General features: G+C 53.7%; 2 protein-coding genes across 2 annotated transcripts; one reads left to right on the forward strand and one right to left on the reverse strand.

The window, feature by feature from the left end:
* Positions 1 to 6,791: 6,791 nt before the first annotated feature.
* MIND_00187300 (uncharacterized protein) lies at positions 6,792 to 9,247 on the reverse strand (the record flags this gene model as incomplete). Its single annotated transcript, XM_037358781.1, has 16 exons — positions 6,792 to 6,932; positions 6,979 to 7,298; positions 7,348 to 7,520; positions 7,565 to 7,605; positions 7,653 to 7,682; positions 7,728 to 7,755; positions 7,811 to 7,976; positions 8,035 to 8,192; positions 8,239 to 8,251; positions 8,298 to 8,355; positions 8,405 to 8,427; positions 8,490 to 8,814; positions 8,867 to 8,960; positions 8,994 to 9,035; positions 9,113 to 9,184; positions 9,237 to 9,247. 16 exons carry the CDS (start codon positions 9,245 to 9,247, stop codon positions 6,792 to 6,794), a joined length of 1,695 nt encoding a protein of 564 aa, XP_037223876.1.
* Positions 9,248 to 9,575: 328 nt separating this feature from the next.
* On the forward strand, positions 9,576 to 11,253 carry MIND_00187400 (uncharacterized protein; the record flags this gene model as incomplete). Its single annotated transcript, XM_037358782.1, has 4 exons — positions 9,576 to 9,880; positions 9,932 to 10,315; positions 10,470 to 10,911; positions 10,969 to 11,253. The coding sequence occupies exons 1-4, from the start codon at positions 9,615 to 9,617 to the stop codon at positions 11,251 to 11,253; spliced, it is 1,377 nt and encodes a 458-aa protein (XP_037223877.1). The 5' UTR covers positions 9,576 to 9,614.
* Between the last annotated feature and the right edge of the window lie 237 nt (positions 11,254 to 11,490).

Consider the following 11,490-nt stretch of genomic DNA (forward strand, 5'->3'; position numbering starts at 1 on the left):
TTGGTAGTTGGTGAAGATCCGGATGTACTGCTCGAGCTCTTGGTTAACGCGCTCGGTTTGTCCGTCGGTTTGCGGGTGGTAAGCCGTGGAGGTAGCCGGTTTGACGCCAATTAAGCGCCAGAGTTTCGCGTGAAGTCAGCGATGAACTGCGAACCACGGTCCGAAATGTACTTCTCGGGGGTTCCGTGGTGCCTCCAGACATTCCGATAGTACAAGCGGGCAGCTCCGACCGCGTCTATTGTCGTATGGCACTCAGTGAAGTGGGCGCGCTTTCCGAGGGCGTCGACCACTACCATAACCGCGTCATACCCATGGGCCTCGGGCAGCTCGACAATGAAGTCTACAGTGACAGTGTGCCAACGTTCGGGCGGGACTTCGGTCGGATGGAGCTCTCCATGCGGAAGCCTTCGGAGGGCCTTCGTGCGGCAGCATAAGTCGCAGGTCGCGACGTAGCGTCCGATATGGCGAGACATCTGCGGCCACCAGTAGTTGCGCGAAACCAACTCTAAGGTCTTGAACCGCCCGGCGTGTCCGGCGACTCGCGTATCGTGGCAGAGCTCGATGATGCGCCTCCTTAGGTCCTTGTCTTTAGGGACTACAACCTTGCCGCGGAAGTACAGGAGGTCGCCGGAGACGGCCCACTCGTCCGAACGTGATGAGCGGGGGCCCCGAACTTGACCTCGGACCTTCAAGAGTTGCCGGGCCGCAAGCGCGACGGGCTCCTCTAGGTCAGGCTCACCGGATAGCGCTTCCTTGATGTCGCGGACAAGTTCGGAGCCAGGCCCAGAGACGGTGACGGCCTCAAGCGCGCGAACGTGGAACAGTTCGGGGCGTAAGAGGGTGACATCCGAGTTGTCGTCGGAGATACCGTGGTCGGGCCGGCGAGAGAGAGCATCGGGACGGCCCATTTGGCGACCTGGGACGTGGTGCAGCGTAAAGTCAAACCTGGAAAGGTACAACGACCATCGGGCTTGCCGACGGTTAAGGTGCTGTGCCTTTCGGAAATACTCCAAATTCTTATGGTCAGTCCAGATCTCGACCGGATGCGCGGCGCCCTCGAGGAAATGCCGATACTCCTCGAGTGCGCGGATGATCGCGAGCATCTCCTTGTCGTGAATCTCGTAGTTGCGCTGGACATCATTTAAGCTTTTGGAATAGAACGCTACAGGGTGCCACTTCCCGTCCGGGGCGGATTGTTGTGAAAGAACCGCCCCGTCGCATAATCTGAGCTGTCTGCTTCAAGTCGGAAAGGCCGGGAGTCGTCCGGGATCGCTAAGACGGGCTCTGAGACGACCGCGTCTTTGATAGCTTGAAAGGCGGCGGCTTCGGCGTCTCCCCAGGCCCATTTCTGGTCTTTCTTGGTGAGCGCGAAGAGGGGTTGCGCTAGGGCCGAGAAATCCCGAATGAACCTGCGGTAGAAATTAGCAAACCCCAGGAACTGCTGGACGTCCTTCTTGTTCTCGGGCGGAGGCCATGCGGAGACTCCGGCAACCTTAACGGGATCCATTTCGACGTGGTTGTGAGAGATGATAACCCCCAGGTACTCGATTGACGATTTCTCGAAGTCGCACTTCTCCTTGCGAAGGTACAGCTTGTGCATTCGGAGTCGCCGAAGGACTTCGCGGACGATCTCGCGGTGCTTACGGAGGTCCGAATGCGCGATAAGGATATCGTCGAGGTAGATCATGACGTCTCCTGAGAGAATGAGATCCTGGAAAATGTCATTCATCATCGTTTGGAAAGTCGCGGGGAGTTCGTCAGGCCAAAATACATCACCAAAGGTTCGAACAACCCTCGGTTGGTCCGAAAGGCCGCCTTCCACTCGTCTCCTTCTTTAATCCGGACGTTATTAAAGCCCCAGCGAACGTCGAGTTTGGTGAAGTAACGGGCGCCCTTAAGCCTGTTGATAAGGTCATTAATCAACGGGAGGGGGTACCGGTTCTTAATCGTCATTGCGTTGAGGGCGCGGTAGTCCTGGACAAACCGAAGTCCTCCGTCCTTTTTCTTAACGAAGAAGACGGGGGAAGCCATCGGAGATTTCGAAGGGCGGATACGGCCTGTGGCAAGTCCCTCCTCGATGAACTCGTCAAGTTCGCGCTGTTCAAGGGGGAGATCGGATACACCTTGCAATTAGCGGGCTTCGCGTCGGGAACGAGTTCGATAGCGTGGTCCCAAGCCCTCCGCTCTGGTAACGTGTCGAAGGACTCCTTGTCAAAGACGTCTTGGAACTCCTTGGCCCAGTCCGGAATCTCCGAAGGCGGGGGGGCCGAGTTACGGGCGAAGGCCTCTGCGAGGCGTTGGGACACGGTGCTCCCAGCACGAATCTCCTCGATTGGGCGGAAGGAGGTGTAGAAGATGCGGTCGCCGTCTTCAAGATGCTCGTCGTCGGCAAGGTCTGGTGAGCCCTCCGGAGGGTCCGAAGGAGCTCCGAGTTCGTCGTCGGCATCGTCTGGGCCAGCGATATCGATAGCGCAAACGGTGGGGAAGGCGCCCGCAAGCAAGCGCGATTTAAGGAGTCGGAGGCGGCGAACCTCAGCGCTCGGTCCGTTCCTCGTCGCGGCAGGTGGAGCAGCTTCGGGGGCAGCGGCTCATTTTCACCTCCTTTGTTTCCCAGTTGATCTCGGGGTTATGCTTTTTGAGCCAGGAGTACCCGAGTATCAAGTCCTGTTTCCCAAGGTGGGTTACAGCCAGCTGAACGCGCGTCGGAGTGTCCGTTGTATCGTAGGACCAGGTCCGCGATTTGGCGAATAGACCCAGCATCATTGGGGGTGCCGTCGACATTGTAGACCGGTATGGGTACTGAGAGATTTCGGACTGGCACGTTGTTTCGGTTGACGTATTCTGTGTCGATAAAGTCCGAAGTGGCTCCGCAGTCGACCAGACCTGAGAGGGAGAGCTTGAGCGCGTTCGCAGTGGACTCAAGCTCAAGAGGAAGGTGGAGCGAGTTAACCCCGGGAGCGGCAGAGATGGTATAGCTGCCAGGTAGCTTTTTCTCCCAGGCAAGTCGGCGAATCCGAACGGGGGCTTCGGAGGGGGCAGGGGGTGCGTCTTTCGTTTCAGGCTCGTTGTAAGGCAAGGGAGTTGATTCATCATACAAACAAGTGAAACGATTTATGGACGCGAACGAGGGCACACCAGTCACTCGTCGGGGGGACAAAATCCTCTGCCGGAGCCTCCGAATGCGCCTCTGCTAAGGCCGCGGTGTCGGACAACCGCGCAAGTAGCTCTCCCAGCATCTCATCGCCAAGTTGCTGGACCACCTCGTCGAGGATGTCCATATGGCGAACATCGGCGGGGAGCGGACAGTCCCGAGCCAAGTGATTGGGGTCGCCGCATCTGAAGCAGGCTCGACGAGGGGCGCCCGAGCCCTAGTACGATCCAACTCCATAGGGACGGGAGCCGGAGGTACCGGGACGGGGCGCGGGCCGCGGGTGGCGCAGGTGCGGCCACCGGGCGGATGGGGAAAGGAGTTGCCGAACGAGTGATGGGGAAGGCGCCGCGGAGCTCCCGGCGGTCCGCGGGGTAGCCGTTCCCTTAATGAGCTTCGCTCGCACCAGGGCCTCATATTGTCGGAAAGCCCGAGTGCGCCAGCCCAGATAGTCACGGAGGTCTGGGGGTCGTTCAAGACGTGATGCCGTTGTTGATCAGGGGGTCAAGTCCGTGGCGGTACTTGGTTACCTTAACCAACGCGTCTTCGAAGCCAGCGAGGTCCATCAAGTCCTCGAAGTCGTCGGTATATCCGTAGACATCCCGCGTTCCCATGTGATAACCCGCGCTTTCCAACTTAGCGAGCGCGAGGTCCTGTTCGTTCTCCTCGACGAACCGAAGGCGAAACTCGGAGAGGAACTGGCTCCACCGAGGGAAGGGGAAGGGGTTTTTGCTCCCATGACGCTCTGCCCATTGCTGAGCAGGTCCCTCCGCCATATAGGACATGGCGTAGCGGACGGCCTTTTCTTCGCTCGGCTCTCCGTTAACTACGAAGGCCTCCGGGGCAAGCCGAGCGTAGGTTTTGACCGCGTATAGGAAGGCGCGGCCGCGTTTGCGATCTCCGTTAAACGCAAACGGGGGGTTTGGTCGTAAGACCAGTTTTGAGGCGACAGTAATGTCACCAAATAACGCATCCGCGTCGGGGGCATTCGGAGATGCCGAAGGCGGTTCGGGAGCTGCCGGAGGTGGTGCGGCAGCGGAAGCCTGGGAAGCAAGGTGGGTGAGGAGATTGGTGAGGTTGTCTAGTTTTGCCTCAAGTGCGTCCATGCGCGCGTCAGCGTCCGGAGCAGCTCCGGTAGACATAGCGGGCGTAAAGACGACAAGAGCAGAGGAGGAGGGGTCAAGTGGCAGGGGCGGTGACGAGGGGGGTACGGACTCGTACTCCGAGCCTGAGTCAGCACCAAACCTGGCAATCTTGACCGGTTAATCCCGTAGAGAGTTTCTTCTGCTGTAAGGGCAACCCTGGAGACTCCGACGAAAGCCTAGCAGGGGAGGATCCAAAGGCGTGAATAAAAGCTACGGAAATACACGGAGGGACCGACCTAGCAGGGGAGGATCCAAAGAGAAGAAACTCTAAGGGTCCGCCTGCTAGGGCGCCAACTATATACTGGTTGTCCGTAACTGCCGACGTAGAGCGCAGAAGGCCTGAGCGGCGTCGCAGGCTCTGTCCCAAGGTGATCGTTGGGAGGGTCTTGACGGATCGGTGATTGTGCGGGCGAAGGAGGCCGTGGACGATGGTCGGGGTGGGTCGGAGCGTCCGAGGGGGCGCCGGTCGGATGCGCCTCGGATGCGTTCGGAGGGTCCGAAGGAGGCCGAAGCGGGGGTTCCCCTGACAAATCTTTGTTAAGTTCTTTTCTAAGATGAACCAGAGTCAGCCTTGATCATTTTTGCTGACATTTCCAAAGTTCATAAGTACAAATATTTCAGTAGTCAAAAGGCTGTTTCATGAGCATGATAGTCTGCATATTTACTAATATAGAATGATTGAAAGGCATCTAATGAGTCAGATGCATCAAAGTTGTCCTCTGGCACAAAGCCTTGCCCAAAGACTGGTATCAAATGTGCTGCCCTGTAAATTGCATCAATGTGAATGACAGCAAGGTCTGCTTCCCGCCTTCGGTGACGATCAGGAGTCACGATCCACATGCCAGTGTCTTCATCAGGTTCATCCCCATATAGTGAAAACCAATGCACTAGAGCACATGGATACAATGTGTCATGGTGTTTGAATTGGAAAAAAAGAAGAACCTGACCAATGTGGAATCCGAGCATCCCAGGAGCATCCCGGTCATGGACCACAAATGCGCAATCATAGCGTGGTGGACCTTTGAACCATGATCGTGCAGAGCGAATCCGCTCCCGTCGCATTCCACCGATTCCGCATATATCACTTGGAGCATAGAAGATGGATTGGGCGGAGTTGTAGGTGTAAATCTTGCCATCAATTGATGGTAGATCACTGGCATCAACCTCCCCATCATAGTCAGGATAGAGCTGGCCAAACAGGAAGTGCTGAACTAGTTCAGGAAAACGTGGTTGGCCAAGGTAGCTGGCCAACCCTGCCAAATCCCGAGGAACACGTCGAACTGACATAATTATAAAAACCGCTAAACTCTAAAGAGAGAGCTTACTGTAGCGCTTTGCCAACTTGACCTCCCCATCAAATCGAGGACCCTCCACTACTTCATCATCATCTAGGTCAGGCAGAGCTTCCCTGACAGGATTATTGGCCGCCAGGTCAAGAGGAGGTAGAAGGGGGATCAACGCGCCAGCAAGTCACATACTCCCATCGAAAGGTATGCTTCATTTCTGTGTCGTAGCATCTGCTGATCATTAACGAGGGACTTATGCTAAATCCCCTCATCTTGCAGACGCTTGCAGCGTATTGTAAGCTTAGCAAGTATGACGATGGCGGAATAGGGCCCCGGGAAGATATTCCTGGTATCGAAGGGGAAGGATTGTTTCCAGGTGGGGCATTGGCGATGTCTCTGCAGGCGGTGAGCTCCTCAGTGGTGGCTTGCATCTGCTAACTGTGTCTCAGATACAACGTGCGCTCTCACTTTATGTGACGGGCAAGCGAATTCCTCCCCTTGGCTCTCGCCAAAATAACGGCCTACCGAAATTCGACAAGGAGACATGGGGCGACCGGGTGGTGAGGGGGGTCATGCAGGGCATTAGTCGGATTCATGCCGTGGTGGATCTGCTTACACCAGCGCATTGGGCGGACATCTTGGAGGGGGCACAGAGCGCAGCGGTGACTTCTCGCTCCCGCAAAGTCGCCGAGGCAGAACCTGAAGGAACGCAGGATGTGGAGATGAGTCTCGCCCCGATTGGCCTGGTCGAGGATGATGACTCTGATGATGAGGGTGAAGTCGCACAAGCCAGGTCGTCATCGTAAATCTAGTCTACTATGAATACAATTATGCTTTCTGTCAATTTCAATGGGTCTCTTTGAGTGCTTATGGGGTCTTTTGTCTGTCTTATTTGCATCTTAGAACAACTTATCTTTGGTCTTAGAACAACTTATTCTCCGTCTTAGAACAACTTATTCATCTTATTTGACTTACATTAGAATTGGACCTAGCTAACATAAGACCCATAAGATCTTATGAGTCTTATGCATCTTATGATGTCTTATTGAAACTTATTTGTCTTTTATAAGTGGAATAAGTTGCATTAGACCTTTTGACATTTTCCTGATGAACTTCAATTCAACATAATTTGTGAGACATTTGTACAAACACGGATCACGATTCACAGTAACATTTGGCACGATATTCTATCAATCTGGGGAGTCTAAGGTTTCACGCCAGTCCGAAGTCGGCCTTGTATCCGTTGTCATCGTAGTCTTTGCAGCGCCATGAAATGTTGTGGCGTCGACCGGTGGCAGCCTGATCAACTTCATCTGGAAACTGAAAATTGATTTCCATCTCATAAAGGGCTGCCTGATAATGGGGTCAGCCGAGTAGCACGATAATAAGTAATGCCTACAATTCCAAGCATTTCAACCTGTTCATCGGGGCTGACTTCGGGGTCGTAGAGCATAGATTTGTACTGAATACTCCCAATGTCGTATATCTCTTGGAGGGTGTCATCCAAAGAGCTGTTGCTCGCGTCGCGGGAGAGAGTTGATACAGTTATGACACTCTCCTCCTTATCTCCCAACGCGACTTTGATTTTTGGGAGGGTCGGTGCTCTTCTGGTCTTCCGGATGAGCCAGTACTTAGATGCCGGGTCATAATGAGCATCTATACCAAATTTCTCATAGTAGTCTTTGACAACAGGGTCGTCGAGACAGACATAGAAGGTCCCTTGAAACAATTGGTTCAAGTGGAGATATTGCCCCAGACTGAGACGCACCACTATCGATACATATGTTGCTGCCGGGAGTGTCGATACGACGGCCATCGATCAATTTGAAAGGGCTCTGAACTACCCAATGCGCATCCCCTTGAACTGGAATGTTGCTATGCCAGCGATGATTATTACGGCTTGTGTTAAGCCCTTGCGGCATTTCGCCGAACACCAGCGATCTAGTCCAAGTTATCAGTCGATCAACGATGGTATGCATACATACCCTTCGTCCGGTGTCAGATAAAGGGTCATTTCGGGTTTATTCTGTGCACTGTGAGTACAAGTTTGTATGCGGTCACCTGTGGACTCGCCAGATAGGGCCGGACATGAAACAAAAAAGTCTGTGGATCTGTAAGATAGGGGCAGTGCAGTTTTCGGAGGCCTACATTGCCCTTTTCCCTGTGATGTTTCATCCTAGAGCCAGATTTGCTGGTCAAGTTTAAATTCATGGTGTCATGGTCATACGCACCGTCTTCCCAGGCCTATGATACCGGCGTATGGGGAATCATCGAAAAAATGTGGGTCAACCTCGTTGGCTACACCTATCGTGACGGGAATATACAGCATAGAAGATGCATTCGGAGACTGGTTCCGTCCAAGCGGAACCATAAGACGGTCCGCGTATTCATGGAACTCTAATGCACATGTCAGATCGCGTAAGGAATGCAGAAGAGCAAATGGCCAAGGTAATACCTGCTGAAGATTTGTCGAAATAGACCACCGAATAAGGTTTAGTGCCGCGGGTGACCTTTACATGACGCGGTCCAAGGAGGAACCCGAAAGCAGTGAGACCCCGGTGCATGGCGCCGAGTGTTGTAGTCTTCCGCATACACGCGTCGGAGGCGGACCAGCTGCGCATATCAGAATTTATCTCTCCTTGGATAAGAAGCCTCGTACAATGCATTGGAACCTACACGCAATAAGCCTCAATTGAGAATGAAATCGATCGCGCTCACCCAGATCAGCTTCGAACCTGACGGTATTGTCCTGGCTTCCGCCATCCGGGCCGAACTGCTGCATTGTGGGTCAGCTCAGGCCAATTTGACGAGCGATGGCTACGTACAAGCATCGTATATGGATGGCCCGCTAGTTGGCACATATCCGAGTCAGCAGGATGTTCGTTCACTGTTCTGCAAAGGCCTACTCACCGTCAACATGGATGCCGAGCGTCTCCTTCATCACCTCTCTGTTCTGGGGGGTACGATCATGGGGAGGCACAGGAAATTCTCTACTAGATCGCGAGCGGAACCCGGTCTTCCATTCGGGTATCGTAGGGGCAGAATGCTTCGGGTCCTTGAACGATGGACCGGCAGCCTGAACGTCAACCTTCACGTCGAGCGTGCCTTGAGACTGGACAGATTCTGTCGAAGCCTGGGTAAGATGCATGGCGCCCAAGGCATCGACTGCGTCAGCTTGCTGGACATCATCGTAGGCCTCAAGGAAGTCTTTGGCTTTGACACGCATCCGGGACACCTAGGGCAGTCAGTCGGCCAGGCGCACATATGTTCCAGCACAAACCACGCACCTCGGCAACAAGATCGACATATCGTTCCGAATCGGTCTTCAGCTCCAGCGAAAACCAGTGTTTCTTCAGCTGGGCGTCGTTGGGTTTCAGGTTGCTAGTTGCTGGTACGCTTTCGGCGGTAGCTTACATCTTGCTGGAGTTTGGTGAGTGGTAAGAACGATAGAGAAGGCTGAAAATGCCCCTCAGTATTTATACCGCGCGGAATCCGATCATCAGCAAAAAACGGAGAACCAGTCAAGGGCTTACCTGGTCTTGAAAACGGCAAAATCGACAAAATCGACCGCAAGATCCCGCCGGGCTGTCGGAGCGTCAACGGGCCTTAAAAACGACCTTCAAATTGTAGGCGCGGGAAATGATCAGTTCGACTCACACGGCCAACATTAGTTGCGCGCAATCACGAACGCTTCAATTGTCCAGCCTGCAGGCAGATCCACACGTCGTGTGCAGAACAACAAACACGTTTCCCAAGGGGCACAAGGGTAATGAATTGAAATTTTGACACCGCATCGAAACAACTGCTACCTTATTGTCAGTTTGAATAAGACCACAATAAGCACAGCCCGTGAATTGGAAATATCCGAGGTGACGAGAGGTGACGCGTACCAGGGCCCAGTGGTCAATCAAGGTGGGGGCGCAAGAGTGTACGCGTGGCAGTCACACAAATGACAGCACTTCTAATTGATGGAAGTCACATTAGTCAGCGTCCACACTCTTCTCAGCAACCGCCATCTTCCAGAATCCAAACACGATGGTCCCTCGAAGAACTCCCCGGCTTTCGCTCGCGGATCTCCCCGACGAGCTCATTCACTCCATACTCGATCAATTGCTTGCGGAAGTCTACCCATTTGCGCCCCATAGCGGCCTTGAAGACTGCCGTCGCGAATGCGGTCTGTCGCTGGCAAGCACCTCTCGCACCCTTCGTGCATGCTGCCTTCCTTGGCTCTTCAAGCGAGCTTACAACTGGCGTCGACAGGGACGTGGAGTATGGCCCACTGGTCTCTGGTGCTACTTCGTGTATGTACTAAAGCTCCCTTACAAAACAGCGCGAGCTGAGCGTCCTGATAGCGAGCTTCATCTTCGCAGCTACTCGATTCGAAATCCCATGCTTATCCCAACATCCTTGGAAGACTTGGGGTTTGCTCTGTGCCATATGTCGAAGCTTACCCACCTTATCATATCGTTGGAGTCAGCCATCACTTCGGAATTTCTCCAGCGAATTGCCACCGTGTCAACGCTCTCTATCCTCGAGTTTCATGGGACTCCTTGGCATGAAATCACGGCACGGGCAAGCTCCTTCGCGAATATCTCAACTCTGGTAGTTCGCATAGCAGGGCCGCACGGGGCGTATCGGCTAGCACAAGAGCCAGGCGTGGCCGCCGAACAAGTCATCATTCATGAGGTGCTTTTAGCACCGCTTGCTCCCCTTCTTGCGGAATCTGACTATCTCTGGTGACTTTCTGACACCGCAGTTTGCCGAATTAATCTGGAAGAGATTGACGCATCTTACCATTACCGATCATCGCCCCTCATTCTCCTTATCTGCTTTCCTTCTCTGTGTGCCTCTGGTGACGACTCTGGGGCTGTGTTTTACCTTGAACCATAGCCTCGATAATCCCCCCGACTCCACCACATTAGGAGAGCTGTCGGAGCCGGCCTTGCGATTTCTCGGAGGCTTATCGTCGCTCACCTTATCCAATTTGAACCCCAATCAAGCGGGCCGCATTCTTGCATCTCTGCATTCATTACGGTCGCTGTCCCTTCTCACTCTACGCGACGGCTATACAAGTCAGAACGAACGGGTCTCGTGGTTTTCCCCCGTCCACCATCCCGACATCTTTTGCCTTGTTGGCCCTGAGGCAATTCAACTGCTCAGCCAGCTGCCCAACCTCACTAAGCTTCATCACCTCGGAATCACGCTCTATGAGACCGGCTTGACGCCCGACTTGCAACAGTTTTTGAATCAGAATACTCCGGGACTGAGTTCGTTGCAACTTCGAGTCAAACCAAGACTCGGGTCTGGACATCTATTTATTGATTTCGAGAGGGTGAGTGGCCCAAGTTTGTGTGTACCGAAAGCGTTTATCTTACGATGTCCATTTCAGACGCGCCTTCTGCAAAACCTTGCTCATCTGCGTAACTTAACTGTTCTGACGATCATTTTGGAGTACAATCTCATTGAAGCCAATCCGGGTCCTCCTGCACACTCCGCCTTCCAAATTTTCCGCGAAGTACCTTCCCTGCAGACCGTAATCTACAAATTTGCTGGATGTTTTGACCCCAGTACATTGGATCCTATTGTCCATACGTGGCATAGGGAGATGCTCAAACACCCGCGCCCGCCAAGGGTAATCAAGGAGTTTCGGTACCCTCCAACTCGGAGACGTTAGGCAGCCGGTCTACTAGAGATTGGAAACTGTACCGTGACCTCATGTCAGCTATAGCTACCAGTACGAATCCATTGATTATGGTCCCATCATATCATGGAATCCAGCACTTACCAACTTCCGTCCGGTCTGAAGCTCATCTTCTCATGGGGAGAAGAGACGCCTGGGCCCTGTCTGGCTTGCACACGTTGAGGGTCCAGATCCTCAATCTCGGTGATCATTTGGACAACAGTCGATAGC

Source organism: Mycena indigotica (assembly GCF_014461135.1).
Source record: "Mycena indigotica strain 171206Taipei chromosome Unknown Mind.scaff0002, whole genome shotgun sequence".
Lineage (NCBI taxonomy): Eukaryota > Fungi > Basidiomycota > Agaricomycetes > Agaricales > Mycenaceae > Mycena > Mycena indigotica.